The 19459-nt window shown below is 47.9% G+C and overlaps 1 protein-coding gene across 1 annotated transcript in view; it reads right to left on the reverse strand.

The window, feature by feature from the left end:
- The window catches only part of Cit (citron rho-interacting serine/threonine kinase), a 162380-nt gene that overhangs the window by 54666 nt on the left and 88255 nt on the right, over window positions 1–19459 (reverse strand). The window contains exons 13-22 of the mRNA XM_051161668.1: window positions 18042–18212; window positions 17741–17791; window positions 16973–17026; window positions 15200–15340; window positions 13346–13471; window positions 9947–10042; window positions 6335–6451; window positions 5432–5541; window positions 4299–4473; window positions 1–50 (exon numbers count right to left, since the gene is read on the reverse strand). The exon at window positions 1–50 is cut by the window's left edge and continues 148 nt beyond it. Coding sequence (XP_051017625.1) covers window positions 1–50; window positions 4299–4473; window positions 5432–5541; window positions 6335–6451; window positions 9947–10042; window positions 13346–13471; window positions 15200–15340; window positions 16973–17026; window positions 17741–17791; window positions 18042–18212 — 1091 coding nt within the window. The remainder of the gene's footprint in view (window positions 51–4298; window positions 4474–5431; window positions 5542–6334; window positions 6452–9946; window positions 10043–13345; window positions 13472–15199; window positions 15341–16972; window positions 17027–17740; window positions 17792–18041; window positions 18213–19459) is intronic.

The following is a 19459-nucleotide window of genomic DNA, read 5'->3' on the forward strand; positions in this document are numbered from 1 at the left end:
GTGAGCTGGCGCTTCAGCTCCAGCTTCTGCTCCTCATGTTCCAGGCTGACCTAAAGGGGAGGTGAGTGCTCAGTGGACTGTAGAGGGGGGCTGTGAAGACACAGCCTGCAACCACGAAGCCTGAGGGGGCCGCTCATCTCAGAAATCAACAGCAGGATACGCAGTGAGCTCTCCATGCATTCTGCCTCCATGGATTCACTCAACCACAGACTGAAAATACTCAGAGAGAGACTGTGTCTGCATTGAACATGCCTCAACATACAGAATTATCATTTTCCCCTAGACAAGACGGTGTACCTTCTTCTTCTTAGTAGTAGTATTTTTTTGAGACAGGGTTTCTCTGTGTAGCCCTGGCTGTCCTGAAACCCACTTTGTAGACCAGGCTGGCCTCAAACTCACAGAGATCTGCCTACCTCTGCCTCCCGAGTGCTAAAGGCGTGCACCACACCACGCAGCTAGTGTTGTGTCTTAGAGAAAAACTACATAGCAATGGTATTCTTTGTGACCTCTGACACACACGAGACATGCATATGTTGTATGCAAATTCTTCCCTCTCTTCCAAAAGCCAGTTAAGCAGCCACAGGTTTGGGTATCTCTTGGGGGAGTCCTAGAGCCCGTGCCCCGCTGACCGACCCTTACTCACAAACACGCAGGTGCTTAGGAAGGCTTCTAAAGACAAGACAAGATGCGGTGGGGTCTCTCATGAAAACTCCACTGATCATCCAGATGAGAAAAACATTTAAAAGTAAATGGACAGAAATAACGTCTATTGGTAACAAAGACACCTTTAGAGTTAGGATACAAATGCCACAATGGGCTAGTTCTTATTTCTTCTAAATAGTCTCATGCTGACTTATTCCCACTAGATACCCTGCATTAGTGTTGTATTTTGAGGGAAGCACTCTTTCCTCCATCTATCTACTCAATGTTTTATGCATTTTTAAGAAAAGTTTAATGAGCTATTCCTGGGCAGAGAAGGATATGGAGAGGAGAGACAGCCCCTTCCTTCAAGCTGAGGGGGGAGATGAAAGCCAGCCATCCTCATTCTGTAGTCAGTGTAATAGCTGGGACATGCAAGGATGTTGTGAAAACAGCAGCGGCACGGGGGCTGAACTCAGCAGTTCAGAGCTCTTGCAGCTCTTGCAGAGGACCCCAGCTCAGTGCCCAGCACCCAGAGCAGACGGTTTGCATGCGCCTGTTACTCCAGCTCCAGCGGACGTCCTCCACTGGCCTCAGAGGCCCAGACTGACTCAAAGAGCAACAGGCTTGCCTGGGGACACTGACTGCCCAGGGAGCTACCCATGCAGGGCAAGCGCGGTAAGATGGACTTACATGGAGAGGCAAAGCAAGAAACGTTAGTCCCGGGAGATCTAACGCCCTCTTCTGGCTCTGCAGGCACTACAAATGGATGATACACATTCACACAAACACATAAACATAAAACAGGAGTTCAACTGCAGGGCTTTCCTTGAGCCTAGCGTGCACAAGGCCCTAGCCAAGTTCGATTGAGAGCTTTTCAAACATGGAAAATGAGGCGTCCAAGAGGTATGGAAATAAACAAGACCACAGCAGCTGTGCTGACCTAACCAGCCTGGATGAAGCCATTCAAGGACTGTTCCAAACGAGTAAGAGACATATGATGTACTCACGGGCTATCTATGGGAAGTGACAACAAAGAAGATATGGTGGCCATATCCAGCTGAGACGGAACGCCAGAAAAGGTGACATCCAAGTCCCAGGTAGAAGGACTTGTAGAAGATTTAACCAACAATATTGTGGCTGATTTGAATGTGGCAAGGAAAAAAGACAAGGGAGAGTTAAGTATCTGCAGTGTCTCCAAATGGGCCACTCGTAGAGAGCAGGACTAGTGTGACTCCAGCACAGAGGAGGAAGAGAAGAGCCAGTATGTGAGGCAAAGTAGGAGACTCAGTACTACTGTGCTGACCTGCTGGCCTTCCCCACCCAAGCACAGAGTTCTACAGTCTTCTGTTAAATGGCTCAGAAAGTCAATCTAGATCTGGCAGTCCCTAACACATTAGTCAGAGCTGAAGCCAGGAGTTCAAGATCTTCAAGTGACGATAATGAAGATGATGTGACCACAGAAGAGTGTATTAATGAGTACCAGGCAGTAGGGTCGCTCACAGCAGCTCCCCACGAACCTGATGCAGCAAGTATTACTGTTACCTCCACTCTACAGAGAAGCAACTGCAGCACACAGAGACCAGGCAATTATGCAAATGTCACAGAGCTTTAAAAAATATATACAAAATAAAAAGATGGCAGGGCAGGCGTTCGAACCCAGGAAGTATGGTGGGAGTTCATGTTTGCAAACACGACGTCTTGTTGTTTGTCTCATTAAAATGCCAGCTGTCGGAGCCTGCTGGGACTCTACCAGTGAGCCTGAAAAGTCCCCAGAAGTCCTTTGGCAAAACCATGAGACACCGGTGATATTGAGTCAAGGAGAAATCGGGCAGCTGAGTACAGGGCATTGGAAGCAGAGCCCAGAAGCCTCAAGGGCGCCAGAGAAGGAGCTGCCTTAGCTACTGAATGGAGGCTGAGGAGAAAGCTGAGGCCCTTTAAGCTGGATCGCACTTGAGGTTGAGGCCTCTAACCTGAACCTGAGTTCCAGCATGTTGCCAGAGATGGACTGGCCTTGTTCTATTTAGAGCTAAACTCCAAAACTCCTTGGGAGAATAGGGAGCTCTGAGCCTCTTCTGAAACATTTCAAGTTTCTCCTACCACTCTTGGGGTGGGAGAAGCAGTGAGCTACTCAAGAAAGAAACACCATCAGCAAGCTCCCCAGAGGACACTGGATTCCCAGGTGATCTACTGCAAGGCACAGGCTCAGTAAGACAGACGGACGCGATGAGAAGAGACAGCTGCTGTGCCCAAGCAGAAGGCCTCTGCCTGGGTTATTTGCACTGACACCCTGAAGGCTGACTCTACTGGGAACAATGAAGGGAAGAATGAAAGTATAGCCTGGATAATTCAAGTGAGACTGATTCCCAGAATCCAAGGAGGAGCTCAATCACACAGACTGCTTATGTAAAGGAAGGCAGGGGGGAGAGAGGGAGGGAGGGAGGGAGGGAGGAAAAGAAGAAGGGAGACAGGGAGGGAGGGGGGAAGGGAGGAAATAGAGAAGGAAGGAAGGAGAGAAGGGGGAAGGGAAAAAAAAAGGAAGGAAGGTAGTTGGTTAAAAAACTAATTTAAAAAATTGCCAACTTCACTCCCCTTCCAATTCCATTTTTTAAAACCATAAACCATGCTCTGCAGCTCACACCTATGGTACCACCTAGGGGGCTGAGACAGGGTGTCCACCGTCTCAAAGAACTTGCAATAAAAAGCTGAGCACGATGCCAAGGAGTGCACTTGACGATGCTCTGGACAATGCTAACGGAGGCAGCCAGACCCTGACAACCCTAGGACAGACACGAGTGAGCTTGTGCGCACCCCTTCTCCATAAGTTAGTCCTCCATTGCTAGGCAGGCTTTTCCTTAAGAAGGATAATCTGCTCTCTGAGGAATCCGGGCATAAACACATACACCTACTATGTGCCTGGACCATCCTCACTCCTGGCCCAGCAGCTTCCCAGTCTTGTTTATTTGGGGCCAGCTTGTCGGATGCCCCCCAGGGTCAGGGACACTCATCTGACACCACCGCTGTATACCCAGCCACTAACTGGCGCACAGTGGCGCTTCCTAACCATGCAATGGATACCTGCACCCAACTTCCTGGCTTCAGTGAAACTCGTATCTCCAAGCAGACTGGCGTATTGTCCTCTGAAAAGCTTCTGCCCAATTTCCCTCCGTTTGCCTCTCCGGCACTGGGAGAGTGCAGCCCCGACATGCACTCGTTAAATCCTGCTGAGGGGGAAACTGTTCAGCTAGTGTTGGACAAACGCATCCATCCACACAACCGCCACACAGCTAACTGGCACTTTACAGATGAGGAGCCTGGAGCACAGACATATTGGCCATGAACAGAAAACTAGGAGGCTGGTGAGGGGGAGCAACAGGTTTAAGTGCTTCCGGCCAAGCCTGAGCAACCTGGGTTTGATCTCCAGACATGGTAGGAGAAAACCAAACTCCACCTCCTGCCACTAGCATGCACAGATACAATACTGTTTCCTAAACTAGATAGGTAGAGGTGGATTCAAACCCAGAACCACATGGCCCACTCTACATTCTTAGTCACGGTGTGCAGGGCCCCCAGTGTGTACGACTATGCTTGGGAGCTGGGTGGCTCAGGGACTGGATTCCCCCAGAAAGCCCTCTCCAGGGACCATGCCTTGTCCTCACCTCCCTCAACCTTGTCTCCAGCTCCAGCAGCCGATTCTTGTCGCTGTGATCTTGGTGGCTGATTTTCTCCAGTTGCTCTTCCAGCTTTCGGTTCTGAGCCTCCAGTTTCCCGGCCTGTGTCTCCAGGTAAAATTTCTGCTGCCTGAGTTCTGAAATCATCTCTTCTTGGGCCTTCCTGGTAGGGGTGGGGTGGGGGTATCCAAAGAGAATTCTCAGAGGTAAAACTGTCTCCTTGGGACAACAGGTAGGAATGGAGTGGGAAGGTGCGTGCTCAGGAAGTGGACTGTAGGCATCCCAAGCTTAGCCTCACTCCTGATCCAGGCTCTTAGGCATGGCCACAGCATGAGGAACCAGGGACCTTTCAGTCACCACTGCTCTGACCTCCTCACCTGCCAGATTAAGTATGGTCGAGCAGCAGATACTAACATGTCGATCCTTTGGTAGACCTTTCCCTTTTGCTCTTTTACAGCCTGTCTACCGAGAAGAGAGTGGCCTCCCTTGAGCAGAGGAGCCCACCTGAGAGTTTATAATGCATGTTCAATGAAAGAACCTTGCAATCGAGAAAAATATTTTTGCTCCTTCTAGCACTCTGTGGGGGCCTCGACATTTCACCAACTGCAACAAGTGTCAAGGCCAAAGCTCAGCTTTCCCAGCTGGTTTATAATTATATGGGAATGTTTCCAAAGACCTCGGAATGGGTAAACCCTACGGGAAAACATTACTGGAGATCGTACTGGAGGCAGGAAGACTATGCTTAGAGCACTTATGAACCCAGCAGATCCTTACAGACCCCGAAGGCCCAGCTCCCTACAGCAGAAGGCATGGCTAAAGTGGGTGCATATGAGGTCACCTCCTGCTGATCAACAGCAGGCCAGGAAGGGGAACAGGGACAGCCATAACCGGTCTCGTTAGCCTCAGGCAAGTACTCTGTGCTCTGGTAGGAATCTGAGGTGCTTAAGAACACCTGACTCCAAAGGGAGACCTCAAAAGCGTGAGGCCATTCAAGGGAGAGCGAAACCACACAAGGGTGCACAGGAAGGCTGAGCAGACAGCCCGTGGCAGTTCCACTGGACACAAGAACAGGCTTTATATGCCGGGAGATGAGGTGGCCGAAGTGCAGTAAAAATGCTTACATGTTTCTCTGGGTGAAGAGACTGCTGTTTGCCGCAAGCTTGTTGGCTTCGGACAGCTCCACAATCCTCTGCTCCAGGGATCTGATCTTGGAATCCATCGCATTGATCATCTGGAACAGGGAAGGCACCTCGTTCATAAACAGTCGCTTCAGAGAAGGCTAAGGTGGGGCTGAGGGGTCTCCTCAGCAATGCCCACAGGTTGACCAGAGGCAGTGAGAGGCCCCACTAGGCTGTACCCTGAAGGTCACAGGTGTCACTGCTCGGTGGATGGTTTCAGTTGTTTTTTCAGCTGAGACCAACGTCTTCTCAATAAGTGGCCTGCAGCAAAACCACACCATAGGGTCTGCCTGGGAGGCCGCCCTTCTACAGAGACAGGCCTCTTTATATCCCAGTGTCATCTATATATAACCTGGGCCTTCAGGGGCTTTTAACTTGAACATACAAATACATAAATGTTATGACATATTTCTCCACATCATCATTCCCCCCAACTGATTAAGTTTTAACAACTGAGGTAGGTGCTGGTTAAAAATATAACTTGGGCAGGACCCTCCTTTAGAGACTGGGGAAGACTGCCCAAAAGGGCACCAAACCCAGAGTCCTTATGCATGCCAGGCAAGGGCTTGAGCACTGAGCTACACGTCCCCAGGTTTTCCCTTGGGGATGCTGGGGTGGAATACATTCAACCCAGTCCCACACTGGGCAAGTGTGAGTTAGAAAGGAGAGAAACCAGCAAACCACTCTCTATAGAGAGCAGCAGGTCAGTTACTGAAGAACATAACTCGCTGCTGTTCTTGGGGCAGGGAGCTGTTTCTGAGAAAGCTTCCTGGTGTCTATAAACCCTGCCTGGCATCACCAGAAGATCCCTCCTGGAGGCGGGGCTGGCCCGGGGTGAGCACCCACCGCCTTCTGCTCGCTGAGGATCTTGCCCTTCTCGTGGGCCTCCTCCTCGTGTCTCTGCATCATGCTCTCCAGGCTCTCCTTGTCCGCCAGGTCTTTCTTTATCTGATTGTCCAGCACCTGCAGAGACATAACATGTGAGTGTCCCAGGAAGTTGGGGGGTGGGGGGTGGGGGAGTGAAGAGACAAGATGGCACGAAGAAGTGATAGCATTGCTGCCAAGTGCCAAAAAACAGATGGACAAGTCAGCAGCTCCCCAAACCAGTGTGTGTGTGTGTGTGTGTGTGTGTGTGTGTGTGTGTGTGTGTGCGCGTGTGTGTAAGTGTGTGAGTGTATGTGTGCGCTCTGGGCAGTCAGCACCCAGTCCTGGATAGTGCAGCACCCAGCAGTGGAAAACATTACGTTACCTGGGGGTGTTTTTCTTAGCCAATACACCAGTAGTTTTCAGAACATGCCTTGCTCCTGATGTGTACAAAATGAATTCTGGATCCTCCCAAACAATGCATCTCGGAAGAAGAGGAGCTAAAGGGCCAGGGTAAGTCTGAACTGAGGCTGATGTTCTGACACAGCCAGGGACAAGTGGGTGTTGCCACCAGTATGTAGGTGGGACAGATAATATAAAAGAGAGAGGAAAGATGCTTTTCCCCTCTGATGTTACCAGGATTAAAAGTCCCTGGAAAGAGACACTGTTCCCAGGAAGAGAGAAAGCCTGTGTTCTCAAGGGCTCACACTGCTACTGTGAGCACCTTCTATTCCCAAAGAGGAAAAATAAAAACAGTGATGGTGTCACGCCAATGTGATCTACTGTTCTGAGAGGCACTCAGCTCCCCTAGTCACCAAATCCCCAAGGGACAGAGAGGAAAGAAGACATTGAACTCCCACGCGCCTTTGACCAAGCAAGACCCTATGCTCCTGTCAGAAAGAACTTCTTTGTGCTTTTGCAAACGATGCTCATTGCCATCCAGAGCAACAGCAGGAGATTAGGAATAGAGCTGCCAGAGTTGGGGTCACAGATGGGATCTGAAATATGCCTTTCCCACAATGTCTACTGTGAGGGCCCTTACAGTTTCTGGGGACATCGTCCCTATAAAAAGAGCCAGTCAGCACAGAAGGGGTCCACATGATAAAGCAAAGAACAATTTCAAAGCGGGCTTTTAACTAGAATTGACTACTGAAAAAGAAAGTAGAATGAAAGTTGTTGGAGAAGAGCAGATGGTAGAGAACAGGGTCATGGGCAAGCAAGGGGGGGCGGGGGGCGGGGAGGGGCCGAGGGGACCATCCAGTGACCGTTCTGTTGAAGTCTGAGGGTAGTTCTAAAATTATGAGCAAGGACACAGTAGCTCCAGGGTACGATCACAGCTATGACCACAACAGCCTTAGAAAAGCTGTCACCAGCAACACAATACAGAAAGGTTAACGAGCAACTGTGTGTGTGGACCCTGTAGAGAAGGCAGAAGGAAGAAGAGGCTTCAATGTCCATTCAGACCTCACAGAGAATTCCAAAAGGGGACCCTGTAACCACACAGGTGTGCTGGGAGACCGCCGAACACAGTCTCACTCCAACACTAAAATCTGGAAACCAGTACAGATTCCAAACTAAAATGTCTGGACACAAGAGAAATCACATATGATATAATGACCAAAGCCATGTAAAAAGACCTTGGCTCAGTTCTCAGGTGGTGGGGTGGGAGGGTTGACAACAGAATTAAAATATTTCAGACCAAAAACTAAGCAGAAGCAGACTAAGAAAGACACAAAGCTGTTTCTAAGTGGAGACTGTTGCTGAACCAAATGAACTTAAGCTTTGGTCTCAACAGCCTTATGCATGGAGAGAAGACAGAAGTCAATGTTCCCATGACCTCCTCACAGATACACAGACAGGAACAGATACCATGAGAGAGGAAAAGAGGGTCAAAAATCCAATCTTCAAAACAGCTGTTATCAGACAGCTATGCCTACTGCAACTCAAGAATGAAAGACAACCGTGAAAACAAATACAGAGAATTGGAAATTATCTTTCATAATCTAGTAAACTTGGGAATGAAGCAAATAGAGTAGCTGCCTAGAAATAAAACCTCAATGGATTGGTTTGTCAGCAGTTTAGACAGAGTTAAGAGAAGAGTTAGCAGAGTGGAAAGCCAGGCAGTAGAATTAACTAGAACATAGCACAGAGAGACAAAGAACGCAAAACCATGAAGACCACGATTCCAGGAGATCTAGCACGTGTCTATTTAAGTCCTCAAAATGGTGGCAAAGACAGAAGATGGAGAAATAATATTTAAAATATACTGAACACTAATTTCTTAGGTATTGAGTAAAAGTATGCCAATTTATTCAAAATTTCATAAATTTCAAGCGAGATAAATGAAAATAAATAGATATCCCAATAAATCACAACAAGACTTAGAAGAATTAAAGACAGAGGAAAACACAAAGGAAAAAAAAAGCTTAAATTCATTCTCAAGAAGGTAACAGCAAGACTTAATATGACTTCAAAATAAAAGTCAACGGGCAGTGGGGTGGGCAACCACAGAGCACTGTAGTGGCCAGCGGAGAATGTGGTACCCTAAGGATGAGGCTGGCATGTGTTCATGGGCAGCACAAATTGAACTTGGATGAGGGTACAGACTGAACAGAAGGAGCTGGGGGAAGACTGGGGGTGAAGATCATCAAAATGCATTGCATGATTATATGTAGGTATCAGTTCTCAGATAATAATGTTTAAAAAATGGGGGTGGACATTATTATATACAATAAATACACTAATTTAAAATGTACATTCAAAAAATATCTAACACAAAAGTGGAAGGAAGACTGTTTGAGAGAGGGAAGGAAACCATCAAGGGTGGGGAAGACACGGGCGAGGGTGATCCCGGAGACGTGAGCCATGTAAATGATAGACTTGTAAAGCAATGTCAGAGGAAGGGCATTTTCTGTAGCACGCACAAATGCCCTTTCTAAAACACGAGCCTAAGTGCCTGGACGGACGGCCGAGCAGCTAAGAATGTAGGATGCTCTTATGGAGGACCCGAGTTCAATTCCCAACAACCACATTGGGGACTCACAACCATCTGTAACTCCAGCTGCAGGGGATTCAACACCCTCTTCTGGCCTCCTTGGGCAATGCACTCACATGCACATACCCAAACTCAGACACACTCACATGTATATAAATAAAAATAAATTTTTAAAATTAAAATGAGGATAAAACAAACATATTTTCAAAACAACACCAGATCTTCACAAAATTAAGTTCCCGTGGACATACTTTAAACAAAAGGTACCTAACCAATTCAGAGATGCAGAAAGAAAATTAAAAGAATGTGATGGATGCATGGCCAAATCTAAATAACCATGCTCTGAATTACAGTGGGTTCAAAATGAATAAATAAAGATGGAGTCACAATGGAGACTGAAGATTATTTTAAGCTCCAGAGTTGAAATTCTCACATTGTGCAGAAGAGCAGTGTTTACCCTAACCCGCCCTTTGCTGCACGAGCACAGGGCCGCAGCCAGGGGCTATCTATGGCAGCAAGGCCCAGCAAGCAGTGAGCCCAAGTGCGCAGGAGTGCGGGGACGCCGCCCGGGGCTGTCTACGGAAGGAAGGCCCATTTACTTTAATCTTCTCCTCGTAGTGCTGCTCCTTCTGCTTCAGGTGCACTTCTAGGTGCTGAGCTGAGACCTGTGCCTCCCGATGTTTCTCCTCCAGCTCCTGGACACAAAAGAACAGTCAGTCAGGCGTGCTCAGGGAAGGGTGCCAACGCACAAGAGACACCCACAGGAAACACGACTGCCACAGGCACCACAGGCGACAGGCAGCCGCTGCTCCTGCAATACTAGACCCAGGCTCTTGGGAAGGAAACCAGTACTGCCGCGTGGCCCTGGCTCTCCCAAGTCCAAGCACACACACATACACATAGGCGGTGGGCGCGAGGCTGGGATCAGGTTTACGCTGGTGTGACAGGTCAGACAAGAGGCAGTGGCTTGACTTCACACAGAGAAATACAGGTGACAAAGCAGCATTCGAGAGGTCAGTATGGCACAAAGACCCTGACCACTGTCGTGAGCCTCGGGCTATTTACACTGCTAAAGTTCATCAGCCTTAAATAAGAAAAGGGACTTTAATTGATTACCGGAGATAAACAATACTTTGAGTTTTCCTCATTCATAAAAGCATTGCTCAAGAACCCTTGCTAAAAAGGAAAGCTAATGTTATGATTAGCGGAAGTATAAAAACAATGGCGTTCTGAGTGACACTGTAAACGGCTGGCATAGGGCACTGGCAGGCGGTGTGAGGCTGTGTGAGGCAGCAGCAATGGGAACATGGGCAGCGATGGCGGGAAGGCCCGCACCCATGCACACACACACACGAGCGGTGAGGAGAGGAGCTGGAGTCGTGTCAACAGCTCAGGATGAAGGTCTCTTGCTTCTCTTACTGCCTTTTCTGCCTTGAAACAAAATTGTGATTCATTTGAAAATTACACCAACTCATTTGCCGGTGTATCATAAACAAACCTCTCATAGAAGGAGGCATCCGACTCACTAGAGACACAGTTGCATCTAACCCAGGAATCTCAGCCCATTAGTCAATTCCTGACATCAGAAGTCACTGCTCTCAAGCTCTCTTCTCTCCATGCTCTACATGAGTTGTTTCTATGCAGTGGAAGCAATGATGGTGACTTTGGAAGGATGAAGAAATTATATGGGATCTGTCCACAAAACGGATGGCAGGGAAGTGTTTTTGAGAGTCACATGCACGCACCAAAAAAAAAAAAAAAAGGAAAAGACAAAAGCTTTGTAAACTGGCAACTCTGCAGACACACGCTTTGCTTTGCGGCCATTAAGATGTTCAGTCTCAAGACCAGGTGCACAAAACCCGCCGGCCGCGATCTACCAGATGTGCTCTCAGGAGGCTGAACACAAACAGCAGTTTGATTAATAAAAACATTTTATAGGCTTTGTGCATGTTCACCAAAAGACCCCGGGCAAAGACTCCTTTGATTAAAGCAGAGATGGTGACATAATAAAGGCCCTGTTACCCGTTCTGAAACTTCTCATCAGAGTAGCAAGCATTTCAGAGCAATGACACTTGGGGCCCGCTCGGCAGCAGCATCGCTGTATGACATACGAAGGACCGCTCTTGGCCCACGCCCCCTACACTCCGCAGCCTGAGCACAAGGTTCTTGAGCAAGAGGCACACTCTGTCAAAACCAAGGCACAGACAAAGGCACAAAGGCACAAAGGCACTGGGGCAGGTGACGAGGTACAGTGGGATAAAGAAGCTTTACTTTTCTGTGTGGTTACATATCACTTCATAATCATCTTAACTTGGGTTCAGTCCTCATAAGATGGCATAGAAATGGGAATAGAAATCTAAAAATTGGTTAAAATTAAAACCTACCACTCAAACCACTGAGACTGAAACCTATAGGAATGGTAATCCAGAATCTGACCACCTATACCTCGCTACTTGGTAATTTTGTATTTTTTGTTGTTGTTGTCATTTTTTGAAACATATCTTTTACTGTATGCATTAGAGCAACTCTTCCTTGTGTCATGCAGTGTCCACTGGTGTTCACTGCTACATTTACAGCTCCTGGAACAGTGCCTGGCACATAGTAGAAGCTCATTAAATATTTGTTGAATGAATGAATGAACACATCACCATTAAATAGAGAAATGCTTTGGAACCACAAAAGAGTCAAGTCTTTCATTAACTGTTCATTAACAAGGTAAGGGCTAACAGTGGCGAGATCTATCCTTACTCACAGTAAATGTCACACACTTGACAACAGCCGAGAGAGATTCTGATAACAGAACAAGAGATCAGAAAAGAGTAACAACCACGTTTGTCTCTGTGTGCAGACACAGACACACACACATACACACACACACACACACACACACACACACACACACACACACACAAATATAAAGACTGGGTGGCAAAGCAAAACCATTTAACTGATTCCTCTTTTATCCATTTGTTCAAAACACCCTTACATTTGTGAACACATGAGAGTATAGAGAAGTCTATGAGGTGTTTAAGAGTTTGGTACTAAAACTGTGCAAGCCTGTAAGCCATCCATCCTGGGGTTTATACACCTACAGGTACCCCATTTCCCAGAAATGACAGGGGAGACAAAGTGGCCTGTTTACACCCCACTTCTGTCTAGGGGACAAAAGGGGGACTGTGCACGAATCCCAAGCCATCCCTGAGCTTCTTGAACATGACATCAAACTTCCACCGTCGGGAATGAAACGCAAAGGCAGCCCTTCAAAGGTGCTGCCCTCGCCCTCGGCCTCGCCCTCAGCCTCGCCCTCGGCCAGGGAGGTACATCAACACGCCTGCAATGTCAGCCTACTGAGCCAACACTCCCTAGTTTAATTTGGTCATCAGTGCTGAAGACAGAATCCAAATGATGACAAACCTAAAAAAAGATGCTCCAGCTGAGGCAACGGGGTTAAAGTAGAAATACCAACCAACAGAAGCAGAGAAAGTGAGGGGCGACCAGCGAGCGGAGGCAGACACTACGCTGAGGAAAACAAGCCGTGTGACTCACTTCTTTCGTTTCTGAAAGCAAGAATCGAGGCTTTGGCCACAGACATCTAAAACCCCAGGGCACTGGTTTTGCCAAGCTACCTACCGACCAAGCAAAACTCTGCTAAAGAGGAGAGTATAAGAACGAATCAAAAAAAATGACAAACTCATGATTTCATTTTTAAAAAGGCCAGGTGAGAGCAAACAGAAAAGTAGCTCTGCTGCTGGGGCTCAAGTGCACAGTGTGGCCTCATCCCTGCCGCTCTACACACAGTGTGGCCTCATCCCTGCTGCTCTACACACAGTGTGGCCTCATCCTTGCTACTCTACACGTGGCTCCCTCTGAAACCACCTCTTTCTGTTCACTTACTCGGTGATACCTCCCATGGGATGGCGTTTGCAGCTTCGTGCCCCCTTCCCTTTGAGACCTCTAACCTCGTATCTTTGAACTTTGCAGCTGCCGTTCCTGCTCACCAGAATTTTATCAGCCATCTGCTGGATCTGCTGGGACTTTGTCTGGATGTCATCCTTCAGTCTGTTTTCTCTACGCTCCATGGTCTCTAGCCTCTTTACCTTGTTCTCCAGAGAATGGCGGCGTTCCTGTAGGTCGTGAATCAATCAGAGAGTTTTAATGGAGCAACTGCTGTGGGCGTGCCACCCGCACTGAGGGAAAGAGCCCTCAAGAAGTGGACACTCGAGTCTGGGAAGAAAGCAACCTTGGAACACCTGAAGCAACGGCGAGGATGACAACTCTAGAGTCCAGGTGCTCAGCTGTGTGGATCACAAGAGTGCATTCATTCATTCAAATATTTACCAAGCACCTACTATCTGCAAAGTACCACACTAGGCATCGTGGGAAACACAGAAGAGGATAGCATCATGCTGCCCTTGGGAAAGGTAAGACAAACAACAGTACGCACAACACAGGTTAAGGATGGCGAGAACCACAAGACAAAGTGCTGTGGGGAGTGATGGGCAGGAAGGGGGACATGAACTGCGCAGGTGAGGCGTGGGGTGACGGGACATGAGCTCCAGAGAGAGACACTGCAGGGGAGCTTGGAATGAGGAGAGCGGGGGAGGGCAGTCATGGGCAGCAGGAGGCCACTCTCACACACACAGTCTTATGTACAAAAGGAAGCTGGGGGAACAAAGAGATGGTCAGAAGGCAACTGCAGCTCCAAGGAAGCACAGACTGACTGCCACATGGGTGGGCTGGGAAAGGGAGTCAGCGTTTGTGGGTCAACTGGCTGCTCCATAGAGCTCAGGGTGAACCTAAGATACACAGAGACCCTCAAAGACAAGGGGCGAGGCAGGAGTACTTGAGGGTCCAGGAGTCTTACACTGAGTGAGGTAGGTGGGGAGAAGGAAAGATCCAAAGCTGGAGAGCAAGAAACTGCTTCATCTAAGAAGGAAAGGGGTCCGCACCGTGAGGAAGGCTACAGAAGTAGAGGGCAAAGAGAAGAGCCATTTTGTTTGAATTCATAGTCATTAGCAGCAACACTCATGGACGAGGTGGGCAACCAAGAGAATGCTGGTGGCCCCAAATGGCATAAGGAAAATAAAAAAGGCAGTTTCTGTAGACAGTATTGGGGTCACTCTAAACTTGAGGCACTGTTCACACACATACTCAGGATTTCAGAACAATGGTGGGAAAAAGGCGGGAATGCAGGTGAGGAGAGAACCCAGACAGCAGCACAGGCAGAGTTATGTACAGACTGTGGTGGGGGAAAGGGGAGACCCAGAGACAGACAAGACAGCGAAACTGACTATGTTACAATCTACTCACTACGACAAACACTTAGGGAGGGGAGCGGAGAGGCAGAGACGGGTAGAGTACTGCTTTGTACTCTCTATTTGTCTGCACTGTTTGACAGTGAAAAGCCACTCATGTTTCCAGTATAGTTATATAAATGATTTCAACAACAACAACAACAAAGAGCCTGATGGGAAAGGGCCCAGAGCGCAGGCCCAGAGCCACTGACTCAGGTGAAGGGCGAAGCCGAGGAGACCAGCGGGTTAGACCTGCATTGTGTTAGAAACACTAAAACACGGGGAAGAAAAAGAAAATTTAACAGTAGCAGCCACTGAGCCTAGAGAAAATATAAAGTCACCAGATCAGTTCCATACAGAGGCCAGAGGCAAACAGGCAGGACAGCCCATCCAGACATCGCTTGCCTCAGGACTGTGGAGACAAATTTCCAAGGCTGCGTTTCAAAGGGATCTTCAGAGGGAAAAAGTTTCGTGAAACAGGAGCTTTACAGTTTCTTTGACCTCAAACACGAGGTCAGTGGTGTCAGACCACCTCGGGCTGAGGAAAGGCCTGCTCACCTCCGCTTCGACCAGCTTCTTTTTGATGCCTTCAGAAGAATCTTCTCGATTGTGCAGCTTCTCCAGCTCCCTCTCGGCTCGCTCCTTGGCCTGGCGGATATTCTGCAGGAGCTCCGTGGCCTCTGTGCTGGCTTTGACAGCCTAGTGGGAGAGAGGGGGGACAGGATATAGTGTCTAGATGTATTCATGTGGGAGAAAAACAAACAGAAAAAGTGGGAGACACTGATCACATCAGGTCCATTTTCTAAAACTAAGCACTCATTTATTGCTTATTTTGTATATAATGGGTACACTGCTTTTTAATATCACTAAGCTAGTCTCAATTACAAATGCTACACTTCTCTTTCTTGGGGTGACTGACAATGCAACACATAGACCCAAACAAAAAAGGAGCTGACCTAGCCAGCATTAATCTAGCCCTTCTGAAGACTGGCCTGCGGGGTATGTACACGGCTACAACAGGAACACGAGGGACAGGCGAGTTATGATCGTTCAAACACTGTAATAGCCCTGGCACCTGAGCTAATCGACGAGAGGTGGGAGGGGGAGAAGCCTCTTAATTTTGTCATTTATTCAACTTTTATTTTGGTCTAACCTGCACTATAGCATTTACAGCATTGTAGGTGACATCTGAATTTAGGAGACAAAAATATATATACATAGTACATATAAATTATATATAAAGCATACTCATATGCATTGCTTGAACTGAAATGCTAACACGTGCAGCCAGTTGTCTGGTACGACTGTGAAGCCAACATCTAGGAGGACGGTGAGTGAGCTTGGTGCCCGCCTGAGCTATATAGCAAGACTCTGGCAAAAATACGTAAGTGGAAACTACAATAAAACACTAATTCTAAGACCTGCACTGTGCCAAACGGGAGTTGGTGGACCCTGAAATGTGACAGAATACTCTTGTTGTAATTTTAAAGCTAATTCTAATTATTTCAGCAGGTATGGACTTTCCATTGATAAATTGGTAAAAACTTCCCAGAGATGTGCCGTCCAAGCATGTGGATATGCTTGGTGACTTGGAAAGGGCTGAAGCGGAAATGCGCCGTCACTGTTCAGGTTATCACAGAACATTTTTAAAAGAAGTCAAAACTGCCCTTATGAAGGCAGCCAGAAAGCTCATGTACGGATGATCGGATGTAGAAACAACATCCCCAACCACCATCCCTCTCTCTGCCCTCGAGCTGGGCAAGATGTGATGCGATGCTAATTAGCCAATCGCATCACAGCTGAATCCATGTGTCAAACACCGTTTTGTACTTCTGTACACTGTAGACATATTCTATTATTGTCAATGATTCCTTGATGGGGCTAATGCAGGCGCCATCAAAGTCTTAACAGTATAGCCGAAGCGGGGCCGTTAGCACAGATGTCACCAGCTCCTCCCTCTCCCCAGCACACACAGTCTCATGACACCGAGGAGCCACCAGACAGTCCCTGGGGAAGGAAGCCTTCGCAGCCTGTGTAGAAAACAAGCCGAGCTCCCCCACAAACGTGTATGGCAGGGAGCCTGGCCTCCCGAGGCACTAGACGTCACCTTTGGGTTTCTGTCCCAGGGTCTCACACAAGTAAAGTTTTTAAAAACGAACACTGCAGACACATCTCCAAAGGAAGACTTAAATTCAGAACCCTACTATTTTTGAGCAAGGCACCCTTCACGTCCCCGGTGCCGGTGAGTGACCGGCTTCTCTCCTCTTTACTACTCCAGGGTGAGGGGAGTAGAGACATGCAAGTGGGGAAGCCCCGCTCACCCACACCTACCTTTTCCAGCTTCTCCTGCAGCTCTTGGATCTTGATCTGCTGTTCAGCGTTTATCTATAATTAAAGCCAGGAGAGAAAAAGGACGCCATCAGTGCCTGCATCCCTCCCTCCCTGCAGCGTGGTCCTGTTTCCTCCAGGTTTCTGTGGAGCATCTGGGCTTTGTTTTCTAGAACTTACTAGCATAGAAATAACATTGGTCAGAGAAGTGTGGGTATGTCCTAAGGCAAACTGTGCTGTGCACTATTTCTGTAAGGACTGTCAACATATGGGAAGGGAGAGTGGCCTTACCTTACCACAATAAAATTTTACCAAGTGCCTGGGTTTATGCATTACTGTGAGAAAATATGACAACAACAACAACAACGATGATGATAATTTTAAAAATTAAAAATGGGCACATGCCTGAAATCCCAGTCCTTGGGAGATGAAGTCAAGAGGAGCAATAAAGGTTATCCTCACTATACAGTGAGCGTGGGACTAGCCTGGGCTTCATGAAACTCTCTTTTAAAGCAACAAAGTATAAAGTATGTCTGATCTCTTTTAGAACCACAGCTAAAAGTTGACATGGCCACCCAGAAGCCATTAAGATGTCAGGGCATGAAGCGTAAATTCAGCAACAACAGACACGCTTGCATTCACTCCCCCTCAGCAATAAAATAAAACATAATAAATGTACCAAGTTACTACAAATGTGTTCTTATGTGGTAAGCAGTCACTGATAAGATTTGCAATATTTCCAAATAGTAAACTCCATCACAGAAGACACACCTTCTCCAGCTGGGAATAGTCCCCCACTTCCGGCTTCCCTTGATCCTTAGCCTGTAAGTAAAAAAATACAAGATTCTGGGAAATCTCCTCAGCCCACCATCGCTATCTGTTGTACTTCCTTGGCCTCTGTGACCAGGATTACAACACAAATAATGTTGTTATCTGTAAGTAAAGAGAGGGAGTTTGCTAAAGAATCTCATTGTCTCCAACCTACACTCACGAAGCCAGCATGGCCTTGCATCTGGTGAAGATCATCTAGGGCCGCACCCCCAAGGTCCCCTCTTGGAGGGTGGCTGACTACCTTCATCAGTTTGTGCTGACATTCGGTTGCCTTCCGCTTGAATTCCTCGGCCGCAAGCCGAGACTCTCTGAGCTCCGATTCGTAGAGGTCGCTGCGTCTTCGGGCTGACACGAGGTCCTCCTCCAGCTGGTTCATCATCAGCCTCATTTCCTCCACCTGAGCCTGGTACTCCTGAAGAGCGGGCAGAGGAGGGAAGATGAACTTTGGATCTCCACAGCAAAAAGTGGCCTGAGGATGGATGCAGATCAACCACGGAGAAAGATGTACATTGGAGGGACCATGTCACAGGACAGATGAACAGACAGAAAGAGGTGAGTGCAACGATCTGGAGAGAGGCAAACGGAGGGGTGTTGGGAGACGGGGAACGGGGAGAGAATATTAAGTTGCTTTAATGCGGAACACTTGTCTAGAGTAACCCCACCAGGAACACACGTGCTCAATCAGACACGCTGAGCAAACAGCCGTACAGATTCGCAAAACCCCCAGGGATGAGCAGACGCACAGAGAGAGCTGTTCTCCAAAGAAGATAAACTGTGTGTGTGGTTCTCCTTTCTATAGATTTGTCCTTCGGATGCCACGTGGTCCTAACACAATTAGATATGGTCCTAGCTTTGAAATTAACCTTTCAGATAGCACCCGGGGTAATTGGAAACCTCGGAGGAAATCATCTGGGAAGGTGAAAGTCATCATTGTCAGTTTCTCACCATTAATTTTTCAGGGCTCAAAATGGAAGGCTGAGCTTAGCGTTGCTCCTGCAATGCAAGTCACCCTGAAATCTGGAAGAGTCACAAGACGCTGGACCACAACAGAATAACTTGCAGAAGGAGGGGGGGGGCACCTTTTTCCCCAAGAAAAATTATCTTGTTCCCTGAAGCAAGAAGACTTAAAATGATCCGAACAGTCCAATGTTTTCCAAAATGAATCTTCAAACCAAGTCAGAACATTTGAATCAAGGCTTCCCACCCCTGCCCACCCACACACAGGGAGATTTACCAGAAGAAACGGGCAACAGCCTTGAAAACTTAGGAACTAAGGACAGAAACACTCCTCAGGCTGAGTGTGGAGGCTGTGACACCTGTCTGACATGACCAAGGCAGGAGGGCGCAGGCAAACGTGAGGAGGACAGGGAAGCAGCCGAGGCTGTCTTTGATTCATAAGCTAGTGATGACTTGATGGTGAAGCATCACCTGAGACAAAACAGTGGCTGATGCTTTTTCAATCAGTATTTTGCAACTTACACTTTGTTCATTGTGTTTTGTTGCTGGAGATAGGATGCTGCCTTTGCATGCACTGGGCTAGTGCTCTGCCAATGAGCTGCACACAGTCCAGCAGGTCATCACAGCACTCTTTCTCTCCCCGTCCCCTTCTGCCTCCCTCTGACTCTCTCTGTGTATGTATGTTGTTTGTGTTTTGTGTAT

Source organism: Acomys russatus, chromosome 19, assembly GCF_903995435.1.
Source record: "Acomys russatus chromosome 19, mAcoRus1.1, whole genome shotgun sequence".
Classification (NCBI taxonomy): Eukaryota; Metazoa; Chordata; class Mammalia; order Rodentia; family Muridae; genus Acomys; species Acomys russatus.